Raw genomic sequence first — 15,564 nt, 5'->3', positions numbered from 1 at the left:
CTTGCCTCCTTTGTAGAAGATTGATTGACCTTAGGCGTGTGGGTTTATTTCTGGGATCTCTATTCTGTTCCATTGATCCATATGTCTTTTTTTGTGCCAATACCATACTGTTTTGATTACTGTAGCTTTGTAGTATTATCTGGAGCCTGGGAGGGTTATGCATCCTGCTTTGTTCTTTTCTTCAGGATTGCTTTGGCAATTCTGGGTCTTTTATGGTTCCACATGAATTTTAGGATTATATGTTCTAGTTCTGTGAAAAATGTCATGGGTAATTTGATAGGGATAGTGTTAAAGAGGCCAACTTTAAATGCCCTTCTCCTCACCCCACTCCAACTTTTCAGATGGAAATTGGATGAACACATACTTACCTTCCCCCTCAGCTTTCATCCTCTGAAAACTGTTCATTGGCCTGCCCATTCTTCCATAGCTCATAGAAATACCAAAGGGACCTTACCTCGTCCCTTCAGTTTCATTAGAATTTGTTGATTGGGTTAGTCCACTTAACTGGCCTCCAGAGGAGGACAAAGACATCACAAGAAGGGGTTTTCATAGTGTAGAGGCAGCATGGTAGCACCTGGCATGGGTAGTTCCACCTGAAGTTGCCGAACTCATCACTATTTTCATACCTCCCAACGCCATAGGAGGAAAATCTGGAGTAAGATTTCTTATGCTCCTGATAATGTTTGGTGTTCAAAACAATACATGAAAAGATGCTCAAAATTATCAGTCATTAGGGAAATTGAAATCAAAACCATAATGAGATACCACTTCATACTCAGATGACAATAATAATAACAGAAAATAAGTGGTGGTGAGGATGTGGAAGAATTGAACTTTTGTACAGGGCTGGTGAGGATATAAAAAGGTGGAGCCTCTGTGGAAAACAGTGTTCAGTTCCTCAAAAACTTCAAGTTCATATATGATCCAGCAATTCCATTTCTAGGTATGTACCTAAAAGAGTTGAAAACAGGTACTCCAACAAATACTTGTACATGAATGTTAATAGCTACACTATTCACTACAGCCAGAAGGCAGACACAACCCAAATGCCCATCATGAATACACTGGCACATACATACATGGAATATTATTCAGCTCCAGAAAGGAATGAAGTACTGATACACATTACAACGTGGATGAATCTCTAAAACAGCAAGCTAAATGAAAGAAGGCAGACACAAAAGTTCACATATTGTATGATATGACTTATATGAAATACCCAGAAAAGGTAAATCTACAGAGACAGAAGCACATTGGTGGTTGCCAGGAGGTAGGGAGGAGGGAGGGAGTGGGGAGTGACTACTTACTAGGTATGGGGTTTTATTTGGGGTGATGAAAATATTTTGGAATTTGATAGAGGTGGTGGCTGTACAACGTTGTGAATGTAACAAATGCCACTGAATTGTTCACCTTAAAATGGTTAATCTTATACGATTAATTTCACATCAAAAAAAAGTTAACACATATAAAGAAAATAAGTAGCAGACCACCAGATGGGTTTTCAGAAGCTATCATCCTTTGCTAGAACCTTGATAGGCATAGAATGCATCTTCGTATGACTAAATGATTCGTCCCAGCTCAGCTGCTCACGATTCAGTCCTGCAATAAACATCTCACGCTTGGGGACCCCTTTCATTGTTGTGGCTTCGTCTGTTCCCACTTGGCTGAATACTGTGGAGACTGATGGAAGTAAGGCAGACTTCCCCAACCAGAAGGTCCAACTTATACCTAAGCATGGCTAACTGCCATTTAAGTTTACTAGCATATAAAAGTAAAATGCCTAGTTACAAACCCTAACTTTGAGCCATTAAAAATGCTCTTGGGGGCTTCCCTGGTGGCGCAGTGGTTGAGAATATGCCTGCTAATGCAGGAGACACGGGTTCGAGCCCTGGTCTGGGAAGATCCCACATGCCACGGAGCAGCTGGGCCCGTGAGCCACAGCTGCTGAGCCTGCGCGTCTGGAGCCTGTGCCCCGCAACGGGAGGGGCCGCGATAGTGAAAGGCCCGCGCACCGCGATGAAGAGCGGTCCCCGCACCGCGATGAAGAGTGGCCCCCACTTGCCGCAACTAGAGAAAGCCCTCGCACGAACCGAAGACCCAGCACAGCCAAAAATAAATAAATAAATAAATAAATAAAATTTAAAAAAAAAAAATGCTCTTGATTCTATATGAGAACTCGTAAGTGTTTAATTCTACCTAGAAGTTTCAGCTTAATCATTTTAAGCAAATAACAGCAGAAGGAAGTGGTGATAATCTACCCTTTGTTCTAATTTTAAAATGTGAATAATTAACCTTCCAGGAAAAAAAAAGCAGAATTTTAAGAGCAGTTCAGTCCAATAAATGTCCAGTTTAGAAATAGATCAGTCCTGCTGGTACAGACTGTTACCCCTGATTTATTGCAGTGGCAATTCCCATGAAATCAGTCATTACTTCAGTTAAACTATTGGAGCATTAACGCCCTTAAATTCTGCTTTCAGGCACTTAAATGCTGGATAATACTGATTTTTATGGGGATTATGGCTTGTGGTAAAAGGCCTAAAATGTTCATTTTTGCTACATCAAATTTTGTTAACAAAAATGCTAAGTTCCTACAGACTTTAGATTCTAAAAATCAGTTTTTCCTGGGTAGAACTGATAATACTTAGTGATTATTTTTTAAGATTTATATCTAGAAGTAAATATTTATTATTGCACCCAACTATATAAATGCTTTTGTTCAGCAATAGCTTTATAAGAATAAAAGTTGGTGGTCCAGAAAGTCGGGCACCTTATAGTACAGACTCATCCCTCATGAACCTCTCCTTGAGAATCTAGTTACCAAAGTGCCCCAAGAAATTTCTTCTCCAAAAATATCACATCAGGGCTTCCCTGGTGGCGCAGTGGTTGAGAATCTGCCTGCCGATGCAGGGGACACGGGTTCGAGCCCTGGTCCGGGAAGATCCCACATGCCGCGGAGCAACTAGGCTCATGAGCCACGATTACTGAGCCTGCGCGTCTGGAGCTTGTGCTCCGCAACAAGAGAGGCCGCGACAGTGAGAGGCCCGCGCACCGCGATGAAGAGTGGCCCCCGCTCGCCGCAACTGGAGAAAGCCCTCGCACAGAAACGAAGACCCAACACAGCCAAAAATAAATAAATAAATAAATAAATAAAATTTTTAAAAAAATGTCACATCACTATAAGAAGGCTTTATGCTGGTAACTGCCCCAGTGAAAATTACCCAGTTACCCTAACTACCTTCTTTCAGAATGAAAAAAAAAAGAAAAAAGGAATAGGGAAAAGAGGAAGAAGGAGGAGAGGGAGAAGAAAGGGAAGAAGAGGAGCAAGAAATAATAAAGAAATGAGGAAAGTAATCTGGTTTCTCTGCCCCAGAAGCAATGAACATTGGAAACCCAATGGGCCAAGCTAAACATTAACCAGTACTTTTGGTTGGCCTTTGACAGCACAGGGTAGAGATATGCACCTGGCTTTCAGAAACTAGCTAGATGGGTTCAAAGCCCAACCTCACCATTTAGAAGCAATGTGACCTTGAATAAGTTAATGAGCCTTTCTGAGCCTCTGCTTTTTCATCCAGCAACACGAAGGATCCCCCCACCTCCCAGAGTAGGAGGCATCAATGAGAGAAGCATCTGAGATTCCCAGCCAGAGGCACTCTGACTCTCCTGTGGTCTGAGGCATTGACAGCTTAATCTGGAAGGTTTGTTATTGATGTTGATACTACACCAGGAAGTCAGGACATAGCCGATTCTGTTGTATTTTTTATTAGAAAAACAAATTAAATAGCGATTGATTCTATAAAAAATTGAACTGGAGTCCATGGCTCATGGTGGGGAAGGCTCAGAAGATGGAGACAAGGAGGTGGAGGCAGCAGTTTCTTTTTCTTCGTATCTGGGAGGCAAATCGGATGAGAGATAGGGAGTGTGTGAGGTCTCGGAGGATGAAGCAGTCCCAGAAATAGTATATATAGATTCACAGTCTCTCTCAGAGGCTGCGCCTTGGCCCTCAGGAGTTGGGATCCTATGAAGAAGGAGAGAGAACATGAAAGGGAGCAGAGGCACTGAGTCACATGCCTTAACTACCAGGTTCTTTTCACATGTTTAATTAGATGCATTTGGAAACATTTGCAAGGGTCTCCAGAGTAATTTCTTCCATATTCTATTCTGCATAGATATGTTTTGATTTCTTACCCCTTCCTGTCCTTAGAGCTCATGGTTACTTTAAGACTCTCACTCCTGTTGTCATTTCCCTTGTCACTGAAAAGACGTAGAGTACAAACACACAGATGCCTTCCGAAAAGAACATGCACACACACAGTTACTCTTCTCTGCTATTTCATCTTCTGAGACAGCTAATGGAAGGTAGACAAACTTATGCAAAGAGAAAATTAAATCATTAAGCCAAAAACTTGAAGGAAGGCAGGAAGATGTACTGGTTAATGGAGTGGGGTCTAGCAAAGGGCAGACCTGCATCTGAATTTCCACTCTGCTGCTTTCTAGCTGTCTGATCTCAGGCAAGTTACTTAACCTCTCTAAGCCTCAGTTTCCTCATCTGTAAAATGGGGATGATGACAGTGCCTACCTTCTAAGTAACTATGAGAATGACCTGAGGTAATGTAAGAAAAGGCAGACTCTGGCATAGCAACAGCAGTAGGAGTAGTTTTTAGCAGCAGTAGAAATAGACATTTATTTTAGGGCTCTGGGAAGTTCATCATTGGAGAAAAGAATACAAAAATTCACTACGAGAATTCTACAAATATCCAGAACCTAACCTCCCTTTCACCCACACAGGGGAACTCCTGCATTCATCCCTGGTCAGATCTCCAGCTCATCATCCGGTTTGAAGTACAAGAACATGTGCCGTGAAACATGAATGACCAGGTATGGCAGCCCCTGTCCCTAGCACACTCATGACATCTCTCAGGTCCTGCTTCTCACTGCTTTCAAAAATGCACGTGTCTCAGTGTCTCAAAAGTCACTTTTCACTGAGTCCTGCTTTGCCCTGTGAGATTTTCCAGTGATCCTGCCTTCACTTCCTACGCCCTGGTTTCCCATTTGGGAAGGTACGGAGCCTTTTCCAGCCCTGCTCGTCCCTGATGCTTCCCAGAACTCCTTCCTTTCACGCTTTCCCCGCCCGTGCATTCTCCACAGGTCTCTGAGGCCTTGCCCTCTTGGTTTCAGCAACCTCTTTGCCATTTCACCTCCAGTACCCCATCTCTCTCCCAAGACCTGGCCCATCCGGTCTACCTCAAAGGCCCACACCTCGCTCTCCCTCTACTGCAAGCCAGCTCACCACCTTCTCCCACTTACACAAGCCCTGTCTCTGTCTTCCTCAGTCAGGGACATTCCCTGTCCCTGTCACTCACCCTTGACATCATGATCTCTGTTCTTCATCCCTGTCGTCCTCCACAGCAGACATCCTCACACGCTCCTCCCTTTCTGACCACCCTAGTCCCAGGCTCCTGTCACCTTCAGCCTGTCCATGAGAGTAGGCTTCCCACTGGTCTGGTCACCCCCAGCCTTTCCCCATCACGAGCTGTGCTAACCACTGCTCGGACCCTGTTGCCATGACTCCACAGCCTTCAATGGCATCCCTCTGCCTCAAGGAAAAACACTTATGTTTACACTGTTTAATCTGACCCCAGGTACGCCTCCAAATTTGTGGCATGTGGAAAGCATGGGGGCTGGGGATGGGAGTCTCATAGTTCTCGTCGGTCAATCTGAGAAGGCTCTGAGGCCCAGGGAACAACTTAACATTGAGGGGAGAAGCCTGGCGTGGTCAAGTCAGGGTGCAGGTTGATTTTAGCCGGCCACTCAAGTACCTCCATTAGATACTGAAATGCTCTGTACCTGCTGGAGGTCCCCTGGGACCCTCACCCCTCCCACAATCTAAAGCAGCAAAGCCTAACTTAGCAGGGGCCTCCTGGGTTCTGCTCCAGCGCTCGGGACGGCTGATGGGTTTGTGCAGCATTCTGAGGATAAGCCCTGCTAGGACCACATAAAGATGCCTGGAGAAAGCTGCATATTAACCCGGCATAACCACTTCTATAATTTTAAACTTATGTGCTGCCCAAAGTTTCCTGAAAAGTCCTAGGAATATTAAGGCAATAATTCTGGCATAATGTCAGCCAAAAAGATACTCATATTTGGATGGCTACACCTTTACCATAGCCTTAAAGCTGATTTGGCCTGAATGTAGACATAGGCCTGAAAAGGTTAAACTTTCCCACTCTTGACGTTCAAACGGAAAGTCTTACCTATAGTTAAAAAGACTGTAATATGAAGGTGGATTTTCATCTGGGAGCAAACTGTCAGCCCCAGGACTCCGAGTAGCTGCAGAAACTGAAGACTCAGGAAAGTAAGGTGGTGGAGGGGGTGGAAATATGATCACGGCATCACCTAAGGAAACACAACATTTCATTGACGATAGATGAGTAATAAATGCAAGCAAATGAGCAAGAGCCAAAGAAATTAATTATATATTTGGCCCATCTATAGAAAAGGTCAAAACACCAGAATTTAAAAGTGAGCCTATCCAATTTACAGAGACGGAGAGCAGAGGTTGCCAGGGGCTGGAGGCTAGGGCGACTGGACTTAGTGTTTAATGCAGGCAGGGTTTCTGTTCAGGATAATGAAAAACTTCCGGGAATTGATCATGGTGGTGGCTGTAAAACATGGTGAATGTACTCAATACCACTCCACACTTTAAAATGATTCAACTGGTAAATTGTATGTTATGTCTATTTTGCCACATTAAAAAAAAAAATAGTGGGCCTATATTTCATAGCAAGTCTGAGCTAAAGCATTTCTGTGAAGCATTTGCTAACAATGTTCCTTACCTCCCCTGGGATGTCTGCTGCTACGAAGCTTTTCTCGTTTTCTACTTACAATTTTAATTCTTCAAAAGTTAGCTGTTGGATAAAGTGCCTCCGTTCCTCAAATGCAGTTTCAACCTCTGAACAAATGACCATACAGCCACAATACAGCCCATCATCCCTATTTCCATACTTGTGGTTTATGCACTTGAAGAGTTTTTTTTATCTACCAACGTTTCTTCTAAGCTTTACAAAAGAAAGTCAAACTCAAAGAAAAGCTAGGGGGTTTTTTGTTTGTTTTTTGGTTTTTTTTGCATTTCTGTTGGTACTGTTCACTCCAGAAGACATCCCTGTGTTTGGGCGAGGAGAACTGCGGACCAGATGCAAGCTCTAACTTGATTCCAACACAAAATGTACCAGATGAGTTGCCCAGAACCTCCTAGACATGTGGGCACCACTACAAAGAGGTCTGAGGGCGGCCTCTGATAAGCTGGCAGCACCAAGTAACAGCTCAGGAAGAATGAAAGAGGAAAGAGGACTTTACTTCCCTGCAGGGAGGAGACGCTTTGTACTGGTGGCAGAGCTGATGCTCACCTAGGTAGCTGCAGGGTTCTCTAAAGCTCCCGGGGTTCCACTTGCCAGTTCCCACCACGCATGGCCCTGAACAAGTTATGTGCCCTCTCTAGGCCTCCCTCGGCCACCACATCTGTAAACTGCAGGCTGTAACTGTACCTGCCTCAGAGAACAGGTAGGAGGACTGGATTTGCACGCAGGGTTAAAACGGTGCTGAGCACGGAGCAAGCTCTCTCAACTGTAACACATCCTCAAAGGGACTTTCTTCACAACCACCAGCAAGTGGCACCTATTTGCATGTCTGAAGAAACATTCCCAACTGACAGTCTGGCCAGTGGTTCCACTCTCCACCTTGATGCCTCAGTCGCCTCCCCAGAGGTAACTCAGCCCTGCATTAACTCCATCTCTCCTTCTGCAAGGAGATGGCGGTTCAAGCTTTTAATATACGTCGCTAACCGAAGCTGGAAAAAGCATAGTGGTTGTCTTGGGATTCTCATTTAATTTTTTCAGAAGGTCTTGGTAGGTCAGAGGAAGGTAGGCTGAATGTTCACTTTAATTACACATTGTAGGACAAAGGATCTGGAAACAAGCCTCTAAAGCAGGCTGATCACCTATCAAACACAGACAAGGAAGTACTCAGAGTCTCCAGTTATCTCTGAGGCTTATCGATCCCTCTGCCAGGTCAGCTCCCAGCTCTCTTGCTCTCCCCGGAAAGTCCCATGCCCCTGGGGTTTCCCTTCCACTATGTCCTGAAAGACTTGATGTCTTCTGTGAGTTGACCATACACCTGCTTGTGCATCCAGGGTCCAGCACTAGGTGTGCCCACAATGCAGATATCATGCACCTTGGTTTATCTCTTCTGTCTTCCATTCTGGGAAGAGCTGCATTCTGGCACTTAGCCAAGAACTGCCTCTTAGCACCCCAATTTCCCTCATAAGGCAGAACTGACCATTGACAGACAATGCCTGGAGTCTTAACAATTGTGCTAAAAGGCATGATTTCTAAAAACTCAAACCCTATTCCACAATACCAAAGGAGAGAAAGACAGTGTGCCAGATTTTCACAGGTTTGATAGGACTTAAAAGGTTATGTGGAAAAGATTTTAAACTATGCAGTGCCAACATCAGGACAGAACCGCCCAGGAGTCACTCCAGCACAAGCCCTGCTCCCTACCGCCCCCCATTCCAACCACCAGGAAGAAGGCTGGGCCCCAAAACTCCCTGATAGTAAACCCAAAGGACACACCTTGAAATGTTCCCAACTAAGTGGAAGACCATGAGCGTCTCATGAGTGTATTTACTTGGACCCCACTGTGCTCCCAGAAAGAACTAAGAACATCTATAATATTGGGTGAGCCCTTTCGTCATGTAACAACAACCCAGGACACCTGGTGAAGGATGAAGCCTACAGAAACAGAATTACGCAAGTGCCTGGGGAGGGCGCTATGCAAGGGCCATAGCATACGCATGCCCACGGCCTCGGTTAGAATCCTGGCTCTGCCACTTGCTAGTTTGTGACCTTGGGCAAATTACTTGGGATCCCTGACCCTTGGTTTCTTTATCTTTAACATGGAGACACTAAGAGCATCTGCCTCAGTGGATTGTTGTAGGTGTGTATGAATTTCACACAACAGGCCCTTGACGAGTACACGCTAAAACACCTAGATGGGTATTTGGCCCAAGAATAAGCCCTATATATTTGTTAGCTATTATTAACATATAACTAATATTGATGTTGTCACCATAATTATATAAACGCACAAATAAGTAAGCTGGGAGCTTCAACCCTGGCTGAACACAAGGATCGCCTGTAAATCCATCTGCCCCTCCTTTCTGAGGCCAATACCACGCCAGGCCCACAGCCCAGGGAATCCCCACAGTGAGTACCGCCAGCTCGACAGACAGCCCCACCCGCGAGAAACATGTCACTCGCCACCTTCCTTCCCTGTTCCTTCCACACTTTCTGCTCTGTAATCCTCTTTGCCCACCCAGCCTTTTACATGTTAAGGCTGTGGCTTCAGAGTGGGAGACTGAAATAAAATAGTGATTTGCAAAAATGAGCAGCGATGGGGTGTTTTCTTTGTCTGTGTGAACGTGAGGCCAAAGCTACTGATATGGTTCTGTGGGGACCTGACTCTGGCAAATGGTGATCCAGCTCTTCTGCAGATCCCTGGGGACCCAAAGGGACTCTCTAGGCACTCCATGGAGGAAAGAAGCGACAGGTGCTGTCACATTTCATCTTCGTCTATGCCACTGCTTCCAAACCTTGCTCCGACCCTGAAGCCAAGGATGAAATTACAGAAAATGAAGAATGATGCGGAAAACAGTACAGAAGACTCCCTCAAAACACGGAAGACCAATGGACTTGTGATAGATTCAGAATCCTAGATATTAATGCTGACAGGAATCTTAGAAATGCAGTGCTCATTTTATAAATACATAAAGTAAGGCCAGGAGAGGTGAAGGACTTCCAAAGACAGCCAGTCAGGGATGACCAGGGATGAGAACCCACGTTTCCAACAACCAGAAGTGCCGTAAGTGTTTGGTGTGAGAATAACAGGGGAAACAGGGTCACTTGGCAGGTACCTTAGGTTTTAGAAGGCTCCCAGGCTATCCTCAAGGAGCCTCTCACTTTCCTCTTTATTTGCTCTGTGACCTTAGTGAAGGTCACAAGTTAATGTCCCAATGCTTGTGCTAGATCATAAGGAATTGCTGGGAGGAAATGATGTGCTCAAGGATTCTTGTGGGGATAACTACAGCAGCAGAACTGTGTCTGCGTGCATCTGCGTGCGTGTATGTGTGTGTGTTTGTGAGAGAGAGAGAGAGACACAGGGACAAAGAGAGAGAAGGAGAAAGGGAATCTAGGCCAGACCCGGGAGCAGCTCAGTGAAGCCTTGATGCTACAGCCATTGTGATGTGAACAAGAACAGGAAGGACAGCCACCCACCTACGGTGACCTGGACGGGCTCCATGTTCTGGGTCTGTCTCTCTTCACTTTCAGAAGCATCCTGGCCCACATTCAAGTTGTTTCTCTTCTTAACATGGGCAACCACGAAGAAACACAATCCCACAAGCACAATCAAGGGTCCCAAGATCTGCAGGGACAGGAATCCACAGATCTGGGGCTCTGAGTCAGCAGCGTCTGTCTCATTCAGCGGTTCCTGCGCCCAGTCTGAGCCGCACCCGGGGACCCAAATGCCCAGTACACTGATGAGCATACCGCTCGTCAGGAACAGAAACCCAAAGATGAGACACTGGACAAACTGGCGGCTCTCCCCGCAGAGGAAGGCTCGGTCGGAGGCCCCCTGGTTGCCTTGCAGGCGCTCCTCGCTTCTCTGAAGTCGTGCCCGGGAGCGGGCCAGGACCACAGCCCCCAGCCCAATCACGGCACACGCGGGCCCGGCGATCTTCAGCACCATGCTGCAGTCTGGGAGGGTTTCGTATTGGCATGCCTGGAACCCAAAGATGGACAGCAGGACTCCCACACACAGCAGGATGGCACCGATGACAAAAAGGAAGAAAATGAGCTTGGTGACACGCCTGTCTCCCTGGACCCCATCTGGCTCGGCAGCAGCTGCGGGAGACATGGCCAGAAGAGGCCACTTCCCCGAGGTGGGTGGGATGTGTTCCTTCCCTTCAATGGTTTCAACAACTCTGCAGACATAACCAAACACCAGATTAAAGTAGGCGCAGGTATTCCTGACCCGCCCTGTTCTTTTTCCCAGATCACACTAGGATGAAATCATAGGGAACAGAACTTTGTGCAACTGATACACTGTAGCACAATGAGCTGGTTCGTGAGTCAGAGGAACTGGCATTCAGAAACTCCTGAATATGTAATTTTATAAAGATATGCAAGAAGGGCAGATGCAATTACCATGCACCTAAGAGTATCTTGAAAAATCAAAACCCATGCAACAAAATTAACTGGGTGTGGCTCTTCCTGTTATGAGTCTTAACAGACTCACTTCCCCAGGCCAAAAAAAAAACAAAAACAAAAACATAAAAACAATGGTGAGTGAAGGAAGAACCACAGGGATTGTTTCTGATTTACAAACATCCCACATTTCATCACAGCTGCTATGAGTATTTCCAAGTCGGTAAATTTTCGTTCAGTAACTAACTTTCCATTTCCTATTTTAGACTGCAGCAACTTTCCATTCCATGCTTTATCCTAAGGCTACACCTATGGGAGACCCAAGTTTCAACTGAATGGGAAGGCGGTTCAGGAACACAGTGAGTTTGGTGGATTTTAAGTTAATTCTGTCAAAATGTGACTCTTGAGTTCTCAAACAGGCACACATTGGGGCTGCCCTGAAATCTGGTGGCCTGGCTGCTTGGTTCTGGGATAACCCACGGGGGTCTGGTAGCACCTTGTCCCCCAGGTGGGCAGGTGGCCTCTTGCTCACCCTCTTCCGTGGTGCCACCCACTTCCACAAAAAGGTTTAGACCCAGTTGAAAATAAGCAGCCGATAAAATCACCAGTTACAAAACACTAAACAGCAACAGAACGTGACTTTGAAAGAAGAGTATACATGAAATCAAGTGGGAAAGCACCTTCCATAAGACCACCCAAGCCCGGTACTTCAAGGGTCTCATATATTAAAGGTATCCCAAGCAGTGGGTAAAGAATTGTCTACCTTACACACCCTGACTTTATTATCCAGTTATCTTGTCTTACTCTAATGAATGGAATATTTTTCCAGGACCCTTCAAGTTGGGGCACTCAAAAAGACAACCCAAGTGTAAAGAACATTTTCACTTGCTCAAGGAAAGAAAACTTTAAAAATATTTTGTGCCACTTGCATCCATGGTCACATGAAGGAGCTCAAGATTGAGTCGCTAAAGCCAAGGCCATCTTGACAAACCCAAATCGTGTCCAAGTAGGGTCAGGTTAGGTAAAGAAAGGAAACAACCGGTCTTATGCTAGGAAGTGCTTTTCCAGGAAAAAGTAAGATACAATCAGAAGGAAGTTGGAGAAAGAAGGAAATAGAGGTGGGAAACAAGCTTCCGCGTTAAACTTGGACAAACTATATTTATGAAGATGTAATTAAGCTGAAACAAACATTTAAAGTATTGCACAAATTAAAAAAAATTCTGAGTCCTGTAATATCTTTTGCTGGTCTGAAGATATGAATGAGGGGTGACTCTCTGCCACAAAGTCCTATCAATTCATTGTACCTTGGGTTGATACCTTGACTTTGTCGTGAGTCACAAGGCTTCAACTGCCTTAAGGCAAATTCCCCAATACTAGTAAAGCCTAAAACTGGATCTGTAGCTTCCTTTCCATGGACTCGTGGACTAAGCACCTGGCATAGGTGTTAATCCCCCACCCAAAATAATACGTGGGTAGTTCGTTCTCTCCCCCCCCCCCCACAGATGCGCTCACAAACTGACTCAGAGGCATCTTTTCCAAATACCAACCTACATTTCATTTCCCCAAAGCCAAATTCGCCTCCCCAACGCTGTTTCCCAAAGGACATTTCCAAATCAGCAGCGTGTCACCACGTCCAAAGCTCTCTGTGTTTGGGTACTGACGCAAAGAGAGGCAAAGTCCTTTACGGGAAAGAGCCTGGTGGGTTTAGAGAGCCGGGGCGCAACACCAGCCCGGAGAGCTCGGCGCGCGGCTCCCACGGGCGCAGGTGCAGTGCGGCTCCTCCGCGCTGCGCCGCTCCTCGCTCCCAGCCTGGACCCCAAAGCTCAGCGCCCGCCCCGCGGCCACAGAGCGCGGGCTCCCGGGGTGCAGAGGAGCGCGGAGCCGGGAGCGCTTACCTGAGGCTCCGTCCTGCGAGGGCGCTGCCTGCGCCGGCAGTCGGCGGGCAGCCCGGCGCCCGCCTCCACCCGCGGCCTCCCGGGCGGCGGCGCGCACCGCACACTCCCACCTGCGTGTCCCGGCGCAGAGGGCGGGCCGCGCGGTGTTTACGGAGGAGGCGGTGCCGACGCGGGCAGAGCAGGGCGGACTGGCGGGAGCTGGCCGCCACCGGGTGCTGCCCTTCGGGGGCCAGAGGCGCGCCCGGCTCCGGGGTGGAGAGCGAGGGGCGGCGGACCGGGCGGCTTCCGCGTCCGTGACCGTGCGCGCGAGGAATCCGGGAAAATGTCCCCCTTCCTCCGCCTCCTCCTCCTCCTCGGCCCGTGGCCCTGTGGGCACGGGGCGGCAAGTTGGGGTTCTCCTGGCTGTCCCAACTCGCGAGGCGACGGTCGAGGTCCGGGCGGCGTGAAGGGAGCCGGTTCCCTTCCGGGCCGAGAGCCCAGAATTTGGGCCGGGGGTGGGGAAGAAAGGGCAGCGCCTGCCCCCCTCTTTGGTGAGGCCGCCGCCCAGGCAGGGGTCCCCGCGTTCCCGCCGCCGCGCCCTTTGGGACGGGTGCACCCGGGGGCTTGTGGCCCTCCTGCCGCTCCGGAGACCTTGGCTGGGGTCACTGGGGCTAGCCCCTCGCCGCGAGCTCCCCGACGAAGAGGTTATAGAGACACCAGGTCACAGAAACGTGCGCTCCATTAGCGTGTGAGACAAGGGTCCTCCATGCCCGAAGCGTACAGGCATTCGGTCCTAGCTCCGAGACTCACACGTATGGTCGTCATGGTCGTCGCAGTCCCGGTTTGCCATCGAACCCCCTTCCCGGTTCTCAGTCGCTAATGATTTGCCGGACTTAAACTGTTCCCTTTCTCTGCCCTTGAACCGGGGGTTTTGGGATGGGTTTGCTAATCCCCGTGGTACTTGTAACCTGCCCCGTGACACGTGACATGGAATCAACTGTGCCAGTTTCCACATCAGAGGTCAGGGCGCTGTGAAAGGTGAGTCAAGAGCTCAGCCCAAAGAGGGAGTGCCATGAGCCCTGCGGCCTTTCCCATCCCTGGCACTTCTCCCTGGAGTCCTATCCACTTTGCCTGAAATCAGCCCAGTCATGAGTTAACGCCAACTGCCTTAACTTTTTGGAAGTGCGAACACCTTGCATACCTGATACAGCAAGTTGTTCCCAGTCGTTTTTCACTGCAGTAAAGAATGAGTTGGCTTAGCTGATTACAGAAGGGAGAAGGAGACTCAAAGAAGGGCTCAGAGGGAGGCAAACAGGGAATGGTGGCCACCTGGGTTCTGCAGGTTGGCGGGCTGGGTGGGTAAGACAGGGCTTCATAAGGGACGCAGACTGGGCAGGGTCTAGCGGGAGGGATTTGCTGGGCCACTTGACCCAGTGGCCAAAGATTATTACTATCTTGAATATCAACACCCCTTGCTCTGGGCCAGGTTCTGTGTTGCCTGCTTTACCTACATACAGCCTGTGGTTCTTTGCTGTGTGTCTCCAGCAACTCAGAGAAGGTTGCAGGCAGAAGGCAATAGGGGAGCTAAAAAGGTCATTTTTCAGCTGAGGAAACCACAGCCCAAAGATGTAAAGCGACCTCCACAGATGGTTAATGTGGAGCAAGGGCCTGAACCAGGCTGACTGTCCCTCCTGGGTACGTCTGTCACCCAAAGGACACACAATGCCACAAACTCAGAAAATGTCTTTTTATCCTGTGGCATTTTTATCCCTACAACAGAACAGACGCTCTCCCAAGGACATTGTGGCAATCTGTGTCCGGGTGGAGCTATCCTGGTCAAAGTGTCAGGTTATACCACCTGCTGGAAGGGCCTCAGAGCACGCCCAGCTAACGAGCAAATAACCAGCAGTGGCGATCACACAACAGCAGCGGGCACGCAGCTTTCTAAGAACGCAGCCCTGACTATAGGATTTGCCTCCCTACACAGGTCTGCTAGCAATTCCTTTCTGTACAAGGGGGTTTCCTTTTCCTTTCCCTAATCATTCTTTCCTTCTCCCCTATTTGAAACTCAGTCTCTGGCCACGTCGTGTGCGGACCTGCAAGGGCCCTGTTGATACAGCTGCCCCTCTGGTGCCACATGACTGCAGGCTGGCCACACATGACAGAGTTGAATGTACTGGCACCAAGGACAATCAGATTAGCCTCCACTTGGGATGTCTGCCACTTGGACTGTTTGTGTCTTTTGGAGCCTGTTTGACTAAATTAAACTCCTTGGAAACCAATCATCGGTCATGTATGAAAGACATACCCACCAGCATTCAAGGTGCTTGTCTTTGTAGCAGACCTGTTCTTAAGAAAGAGACTGAATGACCTTGTCACTATCTAAAACCTGGCGACCTTTTCCAGCCCATGTGATAGTGAAAAAAGATCAG

General features: G+C 47.8%; 1 protein-coding gene across 3 annotated transcripts; it reads right to left on the bottom strand.

Moving 5' to 3' along the window:
• Positions 1–3,758: 3,758 nt before the first annotated feature.
• Positions 3,759–14,076, bottom strand: TMEM171 (transmembrane protein 171). 3 transcript variants are annotated; one of them, XM_057541653.1, is made up of 4 exons: positions 13,154–14,076; positions 10,329–11,035; positions 6,252–6,393; positions 3,759–4,015 (listed from the first exon to the last, which is right to left on the bottom strand). In XM_057541653.1, the coding sequence occupies exons 2-4, from the start codon at positions 10,966–10,968 to the stop codon at positions 3,820–3,822; spliced, it is 978 nt and encodes a 325-aa protein (XP_057397636.1). In that variant the 5' UTR covers positions 10,969–11,035; positions 13,154–14,076; the 3' UTR covers positions 3,759–3,819. The 3 variants fall into 3 exon arrangements, with proteins under 3 accessions (XP_057397636.1, XP_007175999.1, XP_028020754.1); XM_007175937.2 differs by having other exon boundaries at positions 13,943–14,076; XM_028164953.2 differs by lacking the exon at positions 13,154–14,076 and having other exon boundaries at positions 10,329–11,774.
• Between the last annotated feature and the right edge of the window lie 1,488 nt (positions 14,077–15,564).

Source organism: Balaenoptera acutorostrata, chromosome 2, assembly GCF_949987535.1.
Source record: "Balaenoptera acutorostrata chromosome 2, mBalAcu1.1, whole genome shotgun sequence".
Taxonomy (NCBI): Eukaryota; Metazoa; Chordata; class Mammalia; order Artiodactyla; family Balaenopteridae; genus Balaenoptera; species Balaenoptera acutorostrata.
This window is presented reverse-complemented; position numbering and strand designations above follow the sequence as displayed.